The sequence below is a fragment of the Raphanus sativus genome, unplaced genomic scaffold (genome assembly GCF_000801105.2).
Source record: "Raphanus sativus cultivar WK10039 unplaced genomic scaffold, ASM80110v3 Scaffold2871, whole genome shotgun sequence".
NCBI classification, from domain to species: Eukaryota; Viridiplantae; Streptophyta; class Magnoliopsida; order Brassicales; family Brassicaceae; genus Raphanus; species Raphanus sativus.
The window spans coordinates 1-13,374 of record NW_026618178.1 but is presented as its reverse complement, the minus strand read 5'-3'; the positions used below and the strand labels follow the sequence as shown (position 1 = coordinate 13,374).

The 13,374-nt window shown below is 39.0% G+C and overlaps 4 protein-coding genes, 1 long non-coding RNA gene and 1 pseudogene across 6 annotated transcripts; 2 read left to right on the top strand and 4 right to left on the bottom strand.

Moving 5' to 3' along the window:
- Nucleotides 1–458: 458 nt before the first annotated feature.
- Nucleotides 459–2,213, bottom strand: LOC108845209 (putative F-box protein At1g46984). The gene has a single exon (XM_018618460.2). The coding sequence runs from the start codon at nucleotides 2,198–2,200 to the stop codon at nucleotides 1,067–1,069; it is 1,134 nt and encodes a 377-aa protein (XP_018473962.1). The 5' UTR covers nucleotides 2,201–2,213; the 3' UTR covers nucleotides 459–1,066.
- Nucleotides 2,214–2,509: 296 nt separating this feature from the next.
- LOC108844050 (protein EMSY-LIKE 4) lies at nucleotides 2,510–5,361 on the bottom strand. Of its 2 annotated transcripts, none has more exons than XM_018617248.2 (10): nucleotides 5,037–5,361; nucleotides 4,517–4,725; nucleotides 4,324–4,433; nucleotides 3,992–4,232; nucleotides 3,680–3,904; nucleotides 3,508–3,576; nucleotides 3,169–3,405; nucleotides 3,010–3,078; nucleotides 2,855–2,918; nucleotides 2,510–2,754 (listed from the first exon to the last, which is right to left on the bottom strand). In XM_018617248.2, exons 1-10 carry the CDS (start codon nucleotides 5,062–5,064, stop codon nucleotides 2,708–2,710), a joined length of 1,299 nt encoding a protein of 432 aa, XP_018472750.1. In that variant the 5' UTR covers nucleotides 5,065–5,361; the 3' UTR covers nucleotides 2,510–2,707. The 2 variants fall into 2 exon arrangements, with proteins under 2 accessions (XP_018472750.1, XP_018472751.1); XM_018617249.2 differs by having other exon boundaries at nucleotides 2,510–2,751; nucleotides 5,037–5,360.
- A 179-nt stretch (nucleotides 5,362–5,540) lies between these two features.
- LOC108845208 (protein BCCIP homolog) lies at nucleotides 5,541–7,074 on the top strand (annotated as a pseudogene).
- Nucleotides 7,075–7,108: 34 nt separating this feature from the next.
- On the bottom strand, nucleotides 7,109–9,379 carry LOC130494362 (F-box/LRR-repeat protein At3g26922-like). Its single transcript, XM_057000714.1, has 5 exons — nucleotides 9,239–9,379; nucleotides 8,763–8,912; nucleotides 7,846–8,680; nucleotides 7,637–7,762; nucleotides 7,109–7,531 (listed from the first exon to the last, which is right to left on the bottom strand). Exons 2-5 carry the CDS (start codon nucleotides 8,774–8,776, stop codon nucleotides 7,253–7,255), a joined length of 1,254 nt encoding a protein of 417 aa, XP_056856694.1. The 5' UTR covers nucleotides 8,777–8,912; nucleotides 9,239–9,379; the 3' UTR covers nucleotides 7,109–7,252.
- Nucleotides 9,380–9,775: 396 nt separating this feature from the next.
- LOC130506090 (uncharacterized) lies at nucleotides 9,776–10,563 on the top strand. The gene is made up of 3 exons (XR_008941885.1): nucleotides 9,776–10,182; nucleotides 10,266–10,343; nucleotides 10,430–10,563. It is a non-coding gene; the product is annotated as an uncharacterized LOC130506090 (long non-coding RNA).
- A 777-nt stretch (nucleotides 10,564–11,340) lies between these two features.
- On the bottom strand, nucleotides 11,341–12,894 carry LOC108845207 (F-box/FBD/LRR-repeat protein At3g26920-like). Its single transcript, XM_057000713.1, has 4 exons — nucleotides 12,761–12,894; nucleotides 12,078–12,669; nucleotides 11,866–11,994; nucleotides 11,341–11,759 (listed from the first exon to the last, which is right to left on the bottom strand). Exons 1-4 carry the CDS (start codon nucleotides 12,769–12,771, stop codon nucleotides 11,478–11,480), a joined length of 1,014 nt encoding a protein of 337 aa, XP_056856693.1. The 5' UTR covers nucleotides 12,772–12,894; the 3' UTR covers nucleotides 11,341–11,477.
- Nucleotides 12,895–13,374: the final 480 nt, after the last annotated feature.

Below are 13,374 nucleotides of genomic sequence, written 5' to 3'. Positions count from 1 at the left end.
TTAAGTGAGATCAATGTTCTTAAGCTGAACAGAGAAAGCAAGAGACAAAAGCAAGCAAAGCTGCTGTAAAATTCTTAGATTCAAAGTTGTTTCTCTCTTGGCTGCTGCCGTGAGTTTTAACACCAAAACAAGTCTACCCTAACCAAATTGGTTAAGAATTTCGAAATCCCTCCCTAATCCCAATTAAAATTGGTTTACTAATCCTAATTTGTCTCTGGTTTGAATTAAATGAAAACCAATGAAAACCAAATAAGTCCAGCCCAATTACATTGCAATTAAATTAAACCAACAGGCTGGTTTATCTTGAACTCTCCCTCTTGAACCAGCTTCCACGCCCTTGATCAAGTCTCCAAGACTCTTCTCTTGCCTTCTCAGCCTTGCTTTAGTCACTGGTCCACTCCACACACTAGCTGGTTCATTGGATAGATCTCTCTTGCTAAAGTTCACTTCATTATCATCAGCTTCTAGTCCCTCTTCTAAGTCAATCTCTTTGGTATCACCTTTATCCCCTTGCTCAGGTTCAATCAGCTCTTCCTCATCAGACTCACTCAGCTCCTCTTCAATATCTCTGCTCATGGCTACACCATCCCCTCCTCCTTTAAAAGGATTTGACCTCAAATCCAAAACTTGTAAACAAATAGATCCATGATCATCTCCTGGATCAAATACCCAACACTGCCATCCTTTTCCATTCCTCAGCCTAGCCTCATAAGAACCCAGCAAGGCTCGTTTCTGATCTTGCAAGAACCCCTTTGGAGAGTCTGGTGGTCGTGTGAAACAATCACCATAGTTCCACTTAAGCTTTGGTCTGTTCTCAGCATGTATAACAAGTTGTTCTGGCCTGAGATGATGTATCCAAGTTTGCAAGTCATTGTCTACAGAATGTAGCCACGCCTTTCTCTCCTTATCCTTGCCAAAGCAGCTTATTTGGATCACACCAGTTGCTCTAGCAAAGGAGGCTATAACCATATGCGTTTATTTTTTTTTCATATAAAATAGACACATTGATCAAAACTTAGTTTAAAAACATGGTTACTGGACAAAAGAAAAGCAAAGCAAAGTGTCCTCAGAGGAACCTAATGTTCTCAATGTAACCTGGATAACAAAGCCTTGTTCCACGTTTCTCATCAGTCTCCACTCCTTGAATCTCCACTTTTCTTGAACTTTCTTTGTTAAAATCATAATAATAAACGCAAAATGGCTCAATATCAGCTTCCTTTAACGATCGTTGAAACACCATAAGCTCGCCGGTATGAATCACTCCGTTAGACACTAGGTGATTTCCCAATTCACGAGGATAACTAAACTTCATGCTCGACCATTGCTGCTTCTCAATATCCTCAAGAATCCACAATCTTATCTCATGTTTGTAATAAATAAACTCTACACCTCCCAGTCTTCCATTGTAATTTACAAGATTGGAGCTGTTTGATTCTTCTGGTGCTTTGATCAACTCCATCTTCTCAGACCTAACATCGAACTTAACTATGTTTGACTCTTCAATTCCGTAGTATATAACACCGTCAATGCATATCCCTGGGTAGATATGACGGTATATATATGCCGACGTGTTCTCAATCTTTCTCCACTCTTGTTTCTCAGATGAACTCACGGTGCAAACATAATGCTCCTGTTGGTTATCTACTTGAACACTGCGGTATCTCACGCACGTTATCACACACAACACTTTGTATTGATCTTCCACTGGATCGTACCCGAGAAGTTCGTACACTTTTCTTCCCTTGTTTCTAACGTCAGGCAGTTTCACAGTTTGTCTGGTGATGGGATTACAAACTGTAATCGAGTTACAAAGGCCTGTTGAAGAAATAATACCTGTGAAACAGACAAAGCCGTTGACAGGAAGAGAGGAAAAATAGTAGACGTCTCTCGAAGGGGAACGGGTCATGTCGTGTCTAGCGATGGCGGTGGAGGTTTTGTCATTGATCTTGTGTTCAGGAACGGAGAATAAGAAACGCTTTCCGGGTTTAGATAGCTCGAGGACTAAAAGGAGATGAGGCCGTGTCTTTGACCTAATCAGAAACGTGTCCACCAAGTATTTGCTGCGGATGATAGAGAACCACTGTTTCGACACGGATTGGAATCGGATGATGGATTTTGCAGGAAGTAGAGAGAGTATATCGACGATGAGGTCGACAGGAATGGTTGTTGCGAAGTTTCCAGCATCAGCTACTTGTTCCATGGTAGCGGCTGGGTGGTGGTCTCAAATCCACAAACCCTAAACGCTCTTGAAAATATAAATATAACTAACCTAATTCTTTAGTTGTCGTTTTCATCACGCAATCTAGGACACGTGACCAATTGATTATTGATAGGCTTTTAGTTGGGCCTACTGGACATATATTTTATTCTATCCTCATGAATCCATTAATACAAGGGTTACAAGAGCTTGGTTAAGCAAAATTTGGAGGACATTGAGAGACAACAATACAAAGAGGAATAAGAGTGTGGGCAAGTGCCTCTACCGTATGGTGGCTTGTGACAAGAGACATAAGAGTATGTTTTGGTTATATTTTGATGATTGAAGCCGTTCCACAGAACATTATATCCAGCATTTGGGTGTAAAGCTAATCTCTAACGTCAGCAAAAAAATTACAGTCGAGATACCAAAGAAAGGGCAACATCAAAGAAGTTAGAGACTCTTTTGACTTTCCATCTCAACCAACCAGTGTTTACTTCTTCTTCTTCATTAGCTACTCCTTATGGTCTGCATTGCACTGTGCCTTGGCAAAACTGCTTGATTCAATCAAACACACAAGTTTAGCGATGAAAGCCACCTTCTGTACAAAAGACCTGAAGATGCTAAATGCTCTGGTATATCACACTAAACACTTACCGTTCTCTCCATTGGATATATCTCCAAGCTTTGTTATTGCACCCACAAGCGCACGTTCTTGCTCCTGAATCAAAAAGGTAATATAATCAATAATTTGAGGCTTTTGTATGTATATAAACATTAAAAAAAGGTCTTTGTCGTTGTAGCCATCAGACCTCCAAAACTCTCTTAGCCATTTCAACTTCTTGAGGATCTGGATTGTGTGAACCAAGAACTCTCTCCACCTATTAGAAAAAAAACCATCACCGTTTGAGAAATAACAAATACATTATACATCACTGTGCAACTCAACCTTGACAACAATTAGTACCGACCTCTCTGATTAGGACATTGGTCGGACGGAGACGTATATCGACATGTTTCCTTTTCCCACTTCCATTCTGTGATGTTCTGAGATCGTTTTTGATAGTGGTCTTCGCCAAACTGCTTCCTCGTTGTGGAACATTGTTAGGTCCTGTAGTTCTGTTCAGACCATGGCCTTGTCCGTTGTAACCATATCGATTACAAATCCCAGGATCCTCTCCTATCCACTCAATATCCCCAGGAGATATCTGTACAAAAATATTAGAGATCTTGGTTACCAAAAATTAACATAAAGAATTGTTGATCATTGTGTTTTCCTCAAACGTTAAATGATCAAATAAAGAAATTACCTCTGCGAGTTTAACCCATTCCCATGCCTCATTAAGTGTTCCAATGTCATAAACTAAAGCATGACGGCCCTAATAAAGATTATAAAAATATTTAAACGTGTACAAAAAGGAACCTACTAACTGCATTTTATGATAACAAAGAAACTGTATCCTAAGTTAAGAAGCCACACACCTCAACTGGATCATACTTGGAGATGGAAGCTTCGTAAAATGTATTGTCTTCTGGCCACCTTGTTCTAACTCTTCTTCCTACAAAAGACTCAGGTCCAGTTCCTTTTGTGGGTTCACTTGAACTGGAAGGACCAGATGGTAATCTGTTCATGACTTGCCCTCGTGGAGGTTGTTGATCCGGAGGATGGTAAGGGATGGGTTTTATGGAAGACGAACCAGGGAAAACCTAAGAAAAGAGTTATAAAAAAATCGTTTCTCATAAAAGAAAAAACAAACAAAAGATACACAACATTATGACTTTTTTTTAACTCACTGGTTTATGCTTTTTGGCCTTGAAAATGGGAACAGATCCTCTTTTAGCTGCGGATGAAGCCAACGGGTGAGTGGGATCAGCTTGAGGGTGAGAAGAAGGTGAAGAACTGGCGAATGGTTGGGAATGAATTGGCTGGTTCGGTTTGTGCCTCTTGATAGAAGCTGAAGCCGAAGGGCTTGGCAACGTATCATGAACCACTTGAGCAGCATTGCGTTGCATCCCTCCAGATTGTCTCCATTCCCTAATAAAATAGAAAGCATAATTGACAGAAAAAGAAAGAAACGTTTAACTCCTCAACAGAATAAATGCTCAAGAATTTAAGCTTCTCTCGCCTTATCTTTCGTATAGTATCATCAGCGTTTACACGAGCAAGAAGCTCTCTATGCTCCTCATGCGATACTCTCAGCTCTTTACGCATTTCAGTTATTAGACCCTCTTTTTCCTGAACAAGACACAAAAAGAGATGTCATCATTTCAACTAATAAGATAAAAGAAGAGAGCGAGAGATTCAAGGAATAATAATACCCAAGTGATTGCATCTGCTTGTGCTCTAAAGGCTCTTAGAAGAGAGAAGTATGCTTCCTTCTCGATATGGTGAATCTGAGCTTCCATATCAGCAGCAACTTGGTCATACATGTAAGATGGAGGAAGAGTGGACGGTCTTCCATTGGTAGACACACTACTCCCTCCTCGTGGAACCACTCTATGCGATGGAGGCAGATCATCATCTGTTCCTGCAAACAACACACATTCAATCAAAAAGATCAAAGTAGAGAGTTGACACAAACCCAACAAAACCCACAATGTATAACACTACTTTAACGGAGAAAGTCTAAAGCTTTCGTAAACCCTAATCAACATCTCTTCCTGTAGACACCACACATTCAACCAAAAGGTTTCAACTTTTAAGATCAAAGCAGAGAGTTAACAAACCCACAATGCATAACACTACTGGAACGAAGAAAGGCAGGAACTTTCGTAAACCCTAATTTCAGAGACTGATAGAGAAGAAAGAAGAACAAGGGAAGTGTTTTAGGGAACTAACCACTGCTATCAAATGATTCGTAGTCCATCACAGAAGCTTTGATCCCAAAATTCTTGAAAGATTAGTTACGGAGATGAAGAAGACGAATCCAGAGAACACACACACACACAAAAAGAAGAGCAACGATTCGGGGGTTTGATTTCAATTTGACTAGAGCAAGACTCGATTTTGCCTCCTTCCTCTTGACTGTGAAAGGAGATTCTGAACAGTTCCTTCCGTCGTGAATCAGAGCTCCACTGGGGGAGTGATGGATGATTCAGCTTTTTAGAGATTACAGATTTTAAGAAAGCTTATTTATTTCCTGCAATATGAACAGCACAGAGAAGTGGCAGTAGATTCTTTCTCCTTTTTAACGAGGGAAATAAAACGCCTTCGTTTCGATTTGCTGCTTTTTCTTGGGATTATTCAGCCCATTCATAAATTAAAGGCCCAATTATATGGGCACGACGGGCCTCCTAGGCCCTAGTTTTGTAGATGAAAAGCTTCCTTGTTTGACCCTTTTCAATGTTTGATCTTTTTAAGGGAGATGTTCAAGCGGACTTTGAGTTCTTTGATCCTAAACCTACAGACTTTAACGGAGTCAAAATTCTCATGAAGAACTATCTCCATGACAAGGAGTGGGATTTGAGCAGTTTTGTTGATCTGATATTGGAGCAGAAGAGAGTGGGAACAGTTGTGAAAGTAGCAGATGAGGAGGAGGATGAGTCAAGTGTTTTCTGTTGTCTCTGGCAAGGTATAAGGAGAGCATAAAGTGCTTTAGAGAGGTTAAAGAGTTTCTTCTTAAAAAGTTTGTTCAGAGAAGGAATGTAGCTAGTGATCTAGAACTGGCTAGTAGAGAATAAGTCACCAAGATGTTGGTTTGTTGGTATCTCAAAGAGTGATGAATCTTCCTCCACAACTTCTTCCTCCACTGTATGAAATGGATTGTTGGCCACTGAAGACGAGGTTTGGATCTTTTAAGATAATTTTCTTAGGTAACTTTTTTTGTGAGTAACAGTTTTTAAGTGTTTATGTTTGTATAGCCTACAGAGGAGCTTCGAATCTCATTTCGCTTCAAGTCATATCTTCTAGTCACCAAGTAATCTTATTTTATTACCACAGTAACTTGTTTTGTTTGGTTTCCGAATCCTTTCTCATTGTGATGTTTGATTTTGGTTATATAGCTGAAGGATCCTAAGCAGAGGAAGCCTCTTCGTGGTGGTGAAGCAGACGATGAGGAAACAATATCCCTGAAGTCTGAAATTGAACTTTTTCTGGAGGTAACTTGATCTCTCTCACATTACTTGCTTACGAAGTAACAAAAAAAAAAGCATTTGTTGAAATCATTTTGCATTTTGCAGCTTAGCTCTTGGTCTTTCACATTCCAAATGCGCTCGCAGCTTGTTACTTCTCACGAAGTAAGTTTCTATCTACAGACTAGACTATACACTTTGGTTTTGGTTTCAACTGTTTCTGAAGATCTCTACTGTAACCTTTGTTTTTTTTTTTTTTTTTACATCCTGTAATCTTTGGTTTTTGATGGCAGATGTAGAAGTATCAGCTGATGGCTGTGGAGGCAAAAAGGATTCCTTGTTATGGTCCACTATCCATACTCCAAATCAAATGGTCAGTTTGTGTTTCTCGACACAAATGTTGAAAGAAGGAGAAATGAAGCTGTTACAAGTCCAATGATCATTGGAGAAAGGCAAGCACATTCCTTCCATAAACACCAGAATGTGTTCCTATGGATTATGGATTCAACTCTAGTTTCGGAATTGAGACATTGGTTGTGTATACAAGAGCACATTTTTTTTCATGTCAAAGAAGCGGGAGAAAGGCCTCAGCAAAACATTAAGTGCTCATGACAAAAAAAAATGTAAACTACTGAAAATATCCAAATCTTCTGAGGTTTTAAGTTCTTGAACAGCTCAGGACACGAAATACAGAGGCTGAGAACATTTTCTTAGACATGGATATTCTAGTGTATTTGTTTAAACTCAAGTTTTGCATGAAACAATATACACCACTTTCTCTGGTTTAACTAAATTCTTATGTGTAATGTTTCTGTTGTGTACTAATGAGGATATCAAAAGAATCAAAAACTCAGTTTTAAGTTACCAGATACTAAAATGTAGCAAATGCAAGAGCAATGACTGCTCTAAGAAATAGTCAATTACACAAATTAGGAACCATAATAAGACATAAAAGAAAGTCCAAGCGTATGAAGATGTGCTGCATCACATTATTGTTATAAGCTCAAACTCACAATCATCTGGACACCATCCTTCGAAGTCATGACACACCTTAAGTCTATCTTTCTCGGGAAAATACTCGTCGAAGGAGGTGCGGTCAAGGCGCAAAATAACACTTTCCAAACTCTTTGCATTCGATAGGATGTATTTGGCCACCTCTTCTCCGTATGTTAATCCCCTTACCAGCCAATCTAATGTCTTAAGATGAAGCAAACATTGAGGAACATGTTTTGGTCGCTTCCATTTCACTTCACCAAAGTGTTCCTGAAACCAAAAACCATTATATAATATTAATAGATTATCAAACTCATAAACCGAGCTGCTGCGTAATTTTTTTTTCTTTATGAAAGATGAACTTGCAGTTCTTACAATGATCTCGAGAGCTTGTAAATTAGGAGAGTTATCAAGCATGACCATTAGTGGATTCCAGGAATCTAGATGCTCTGTAAGCAGCTGCAAATGTTCCAGCTGATTGAAGATGCTACCAGCAGGAACCTTAATATATGCGCATTAGGCAGTAGTATTAGTAGTAATGATCCCATAAACAATGTAACGATTCATTACAAGAAAAAACATACCTTCAGGTCTGATATACTCAAGGAAAGGCGTTTGACTGAAGAGAATGATTCTCCCATTAGAAAATCAGCATGGGTCCAAATATTTGCCTCCACCACCTCAGGTGCATCAATCATCATAAATTCAGATCCGATAGGATTGCCAATCGCATCAATCGTCAACTTTTTCAAAGAAGGAGTGTTTATCACGTAGTCAGAATTATCAAAGACGTTATCTTCTATGGTTAGCTCCTGTAAAGAAGGCACGTCAACAGTGAAAGTCTCCACACCATCATGACCCCATCGAGCAACAAACAAATCTTCAAGACTAACACAGCCAGCTAAAAGGTTCTCAACGGATTCATCGTCGTCTTCGTAGAAGACATCTTGAAGGTGCAGAGTTCTAAGAGACTTGAGACAAACGGGGGAAGGGACCTCTAGAGCAATGGAACCATACTCACCAAGAACTTTCAAGGTTTCCAGAGAGGGACAGTTATCCAAGATGATAGGATGTCTGTTGGAATCAGGGCCAGATAGTTTGAGTACCAACTCACGCACATGGAGTCCACGTGCGATTCCAAGCAACTCTCCAAAACCATCCATACGATCACCTTCAACATCAAGATGCAAGCTCTGTAGATACGGAGCCTCGAGTGAAAGCATGGTCCTCCGAACACTATCAGAAAACCCCTGAATATCATTGCCACCATTGTAACTAAACGTGAGCTTGGGGACCATCTTCCAAAGAGACCGCCACTGTTTAGACAGAACACTGGTGGCTACTACATCTTTTGTTGTTGGAAGTGAAGACAAGATCTTCACAAGTACAGCATCTGGCAACTTACTGATCCTATCCAAGCTGTAATAAAAAGAAAAAAACGATTTGGAGCTGCTTAAAGTTTGAGAAACACAGAACTAATCAATTAAAGAATCGAACTTACTGCCTTCTTTCCATTGTGGTTGAGAGAGAGAGAGAGAGAAAGAGAGAAAGAGCTCAGGGGCAGAGGCTAAAAAATTCGTAAACCCTAATTTCAGCGACTGATAGAGAAGAACACATTCGTAACCCTAATCATCATCATCATCATCTGTTCCTGCATACAGCACACATTCAACCCAAAAAGGTATCAACTTGATAAAAGTAGAGAGTTAAAGACAAAACCTACAATGTACAACACTATGGAGCTAAGAAAGGCCGAAACTTTCGAAAACCCTAATTTCAACGACTGATAGATAGAGAAGAAGACGAGAGAATGAAAGATGTCAAAAGACTTCGTTGGTTTATTCATTGATGATACACATACATATAAAGGAGAGTTCGTTACGTGAAGTAAGATCTTCCTAGATTACAGGATATTTACAAACTAGAATAAGAATATGTGAGCATATTTTCAGAGAAGAGTGAAGTTAGGGAACTAACCGCTGATATCAAACAGGACTTGTATTCAATCACCAAGCTTTGATCCCCAATTCTTGAAAGACTTTGTTTCACGGAACAAACCCAAGAAGCAACAATTCGAGGGTTTGATTTCAATTTGATTAGAACAAGACTCGATTTTGCTTCAGCTTTTTATCTTTCCTCTGTACTTTGAAAGGAGATTTTGATCAATTCCTTCCGAGCCCATTATTAAATTAAGGCCCAATATTTTGCATTGGCTACCATAACGGGCTTTTTAGTGTAGCGTAGGCCCTAGATTTTTTTTAATTTAAACAACGGCGTCGTTCGTGTTCTTGTCTCGTCTCTTTCTCTCTCTCCGTTTGATCCTTGACCACAAACTCAGTAGAGCAGGAAATATATTTTTATGTTAGTTTGTGTATCATAGGTCTTAGTGAATTATTCTGGAAAGTTTGTTATCTGCGAATTTGATCGGAAACCATTGTTACAGAGGATCGGTGACGTGGCAAGTTTGTTAAGAGTCGTTAGAAGCTGGAACGAATAATAAGATGACGCTTGGCAGTAGCTGTTGACGAAGAAACAGAGTATAAAACTCAGTTTTTGCTGTTTGTTACATTCTTTCGAAAAGTGTGTGTTTCTTCTTGAACCTTGAGTAATTTCTGTGTAATTCTCAGTTCATTCTGTTTTTTTTTCGTTTTAGTGTTCATTGTGTTTAGATTCTTTCTTTCTTCAGTCCAGAATCTATACCTTGGACTACAAGCTATTGTTTCATGAACGGTAGTTTGATATCATAGAGAGAAACAGAGTTTATCTCTATCAACCATCAGGGAGAAAGTTCTGAAAACATCAACCTTTAGCACTTTCACCGTTAATGCAGTCTCTTTCTTTAGCTTCAAAGTTGAGGAGGCCTAAAATGCATCATCATCACCAAGAAGACTCTCAACAATGCTCTGTAGAGGTGTCTCTCGGTGAGTAGAAAGTAATCTTTTTTAAATCGGAGAATTTTGATTCAGAAAACATTGTAGTGACTTTATCATTCTTGATTTTTCAGATGCAAAGCTTCCAAAATTTGTCTGAAAAGGGGCAAAGGAACAGCTTTTAGACTCTTCATGATGAAGAAGACTCTCAGGTAAGTGTTCGTTTATACTCATATGATGATGAAAAGCTTCGTTATTCATGTAGTTGATCTTGCTTTGATTTTTTTCTGTGGCTTAGAACAATGAGAAGAACATTGCCTTCAGGACGCGTAAGTGTTCCACTTGCTGTTGCGTGGACAACTGTTGCTGGTACTTGGGTGCTTGTTTCCGTGGGATTATTGTCTCAGTTATAAGAGAGATTGTGAATCTAATCCTTTTTTTTTCCTTTGCACTTCGGCGCATGTGAGGCTCAATGTTGATCCGATCATTCTAAGGATGAGAGCTTTGCAAACACTTGGATGTGCAGAGATAAAATATAGATTCTTCAGTTTTGCATTGGTTTATCGGAGGGATGGAGAATGCACCGTTCTCTGAGTGGTTGCAGTTTCAGATGGTGATTGTTTAAGAAGGAGACGGTCCTTTCAATTGCTCCTGAGACTTGTAGTGATTGTGATTTACTCAAAAAAAGATATGATAAACAGGAATCGACTCCAGAGATTGTTCGTATGACAGAGTCAAGATATGTAAATGTGGAGATTGACAGAGTTGTCCAAATAGAACAAGCACATTCCTTCCATAAACACAAGAATGTGTTGCTATGGATTATCGATTCTACTCTAGTTTCGGAATTGAGTCATTGGTTGTGTATACAAGAGCACATTTTTTTCATGTCAAGGAAGCGGGAGATAGGCCTCAGCAAACATATTAGGTGCTCATGACAAAATTGTTTGTACACCAACTGTGGAAGGGCTTGGTGCTACAGAAAATTTCCAAATCTTCTGAGGTTTTAAGTTCTTGAACAGCTCAGGACACGAAATACAGAGACTAAGAAAATTTTCATAGACATGATGATATTCCAATGTATTTGTTTAAAACTCAAGTTTTGTATGAAACAATATACACACTTCTCTCTGGTTGAACGAGATTCTTATGTGTAATGTTTCTGTTGTGTTGTAATGAGATAGATATCACAAGGTTTAAAATCTCAGTTTTAGTGTTTGGTTATAGAAAGAACATTAACGTTAAAGGTTCAAATGATTGCTCAAAGACATAGTCAACTACACAAATTAGAAACACCATAATAAGACAAAGAAAGTCCCAACCGTATGAAGATGTGCTGCATCACATTATATTGATATAAGCTCAAACTCACAATCATCTGGACACCATGCTTGGAAGTCATGCCACACCTCAAGTCTATCTTCCTCGGGAAAATCCTCGTCCCCGTCGCAGTAGAGGCAGTCAATGCGCAAAATAACATTTTCCAAACTCTCTGCATTCGATAGGATGTATTCGGCCACCTCTTCCCCGTATGTTAATCCCCTTACCAGCCAATCTAATTTCTTAAGATGGAGAAAACATTGAGGAACATGTTTTGGTTCCTTCCATGTCAGTTGACGATCGTGTTCCTGAAATCAAAAACCATTATATATTAGATTAATAGATCATCCAACCCTTAAACCGAGCAGCTGCGCAATTATTTTTTTTATGAAAGATGAAACTTGCAATGCTTACACCGATAATCTCTAGAACTTGTAAATTAGGAGAGTTATCAAGGAGGACCATTAGTGGATTCCAGGAAGGTAGACACTCTGTAAACAGCTGCAAATGTTCCAGCTGATTGAAGATGCTACCAGCAGGAACCTTAATAATATATGCAATTAGGCGGTAGTATTAGTAATAATCCCATAAACAATGTAACAACAACAACAAAGTCAATTCATTACAGTGAAAGTCTCCACACCATCATCACTATTTCGAGTAACAAACAAATTTTCAAGACGAACACAGCCACTCAAAAGGTTCACAACAGACTCACTGTCGTAGAACACATCTTCAAGGTGCAGAGTTCTGAGAGAAGTCAGAGAAACTGGAGAAGGGACCTCTAGAGCAATGGAACCACGAAGTTTCAAGGTTTCCAGAGACTGACAGTTATCCAAGATGATTGGATATCTGTTTAAACCTGGGCGAGAGAGTTTGAGTACCAACTCACGCACATGGAGTCCACGTGCGATTCCAAGTAACTCTCCAAAACCATCCATACGATCATCTTCGCCAAGTGAAGCATCAAGATGCAAACTCTGTAGATACGGAGCTTCGAGTGAAAGCATAGTCCTCCGAACACTATCTGAAAACCCCTGAATATCATTGCCACCGTTGTACCTAAACGTGAGCTTGGGCACCATCTTCCAAAGAAACCGCCATTGTTTAGACAAAACAGCTGTGGCTACGACACCTTTTGTTGTTGGAAGTGAAGACAAGATCTTCGCAAGCACAGCATCTGGCAACTGACTGATCCTGTCCATACTTTGACCACACCTGTATTTAAATAAAAAACGATTTGGATCTTATAGTTTGAGAAACCTGGTTAATAGAATTAATCAATTACATACAGAATCGCAACTATTACCTTTTCTTCATTGTGTTTGATAGATAGAGAGCTCTAGAGCAGAGGCTAAAACTTTCGTAAACCCTAAGCGACTGACAGAGAGGAAAACGAGACAAGAGTGCTTTGTCTACACAATCCTAACAAGAACTCACCGCTACTATCAAAACGACTCGTATTCAATCACGAAGCTTTGATCCTCAATTCTTGAAAGACTTGTTTCAAAAGCCGAGATAAACAAAACACAAGAAGCAACAATTCGAAATCCTACTTGATCACGAAGACAAGAAGAATAAACCCGAAAGACTGAGTTCGTATGCAAAGCTATTTATATGAACTTAACAAGGTTGCTTGAGAGATAAGTAATAGGTGTTATTGATGTGTGTGTTCTAAAACGTGCACTGAGGGATACATATATATATATATATAGCAAACCAAAGAAGAGGTTTAAACTATATAGAAAAAAGAAAAGAGATAAAGCCAAGTATAGTAGGAAAAATAGTATTTTGACCCAAAAAAGGAAAAGTAGTATTAGCTAACGATAACTAAGTTTGTGATTTATCATGTCCACACACAATTTAAATAAAACAAGAAGAAGACTCGATTTTGCTTCAGCTTTTAAATTATCACCACCGCAA

What these genes read in the sequence shown, in the direction of transcription:
- LOC108844050 (XM_018617248.2), bottom strand. Translation starts at nt 5,064, where the DNA reads ATGGACTACGAATCATTTGATAGCAGTG. An exon ending in CCAATGTCCTAATCAGAGAG is followed by an intron (nt 3,079 to 3,168) that starts GTCGGTACTAAT and finishes TTTTTCTAATAG; the next exon opens with GTGGAGAGAGTTCTTGGTTC. An exon ending in TATATCCAATGGAGAGAACG is followed by an intron (nt 2,755 to 2,854) that starts GTAAGTGTTTAG and finishes GATTGAATCAAG; the next exon opens with CAGTTTTGCCAAGGCACAGT.
- LOC130494362 (XM_057000714.1), bottom strand. An exon ending in TGAGTATATCAGACCTGAAG is followed by an intron (nt 7,763 to 7,845) that starts GTATGTTTTTTC and finishes GCATATATTAAG; the next exon opens with GTTCCTGCTGGTAGCATCTT. An exon ending in TACAAGCTCTCGAGATCATT is followed by an intron (nt 7,532 to 7,636) that starts GTAAGAACTGCA and finishes TTTTGGTTTCAG; the next exon opens with GAACACTTTGGTGAAGTGAA.
- LOC108845207 (XM_057000713.1), bottom strand. An exon ending in ATGGTGTGGAGACTTTCACT is followed by an intron (nt 11,995 to 12,077) that starts GTAATGAATTGA and finishes TATATTATTAAG; the next exon opens with GTTCCTGCTGGTAGCATCTT. An exon ending in AAGTTCTAGAGATTATCGGT is followed by an intron (nt 11,760 to 11,865) that starts GTAAGCATTGCA and finishes TTTTGATTTCAG; the next exon opens with GAACACGATCGTCAACTGAC.
- LOC108845209 (XM_018618460.2), bottom strand. Translation starts at nt 2,200, where the DNA reads ATGGAACAAGTAGCTGATGCTGGAAACTTCGCAACAACCATTCCTGTC.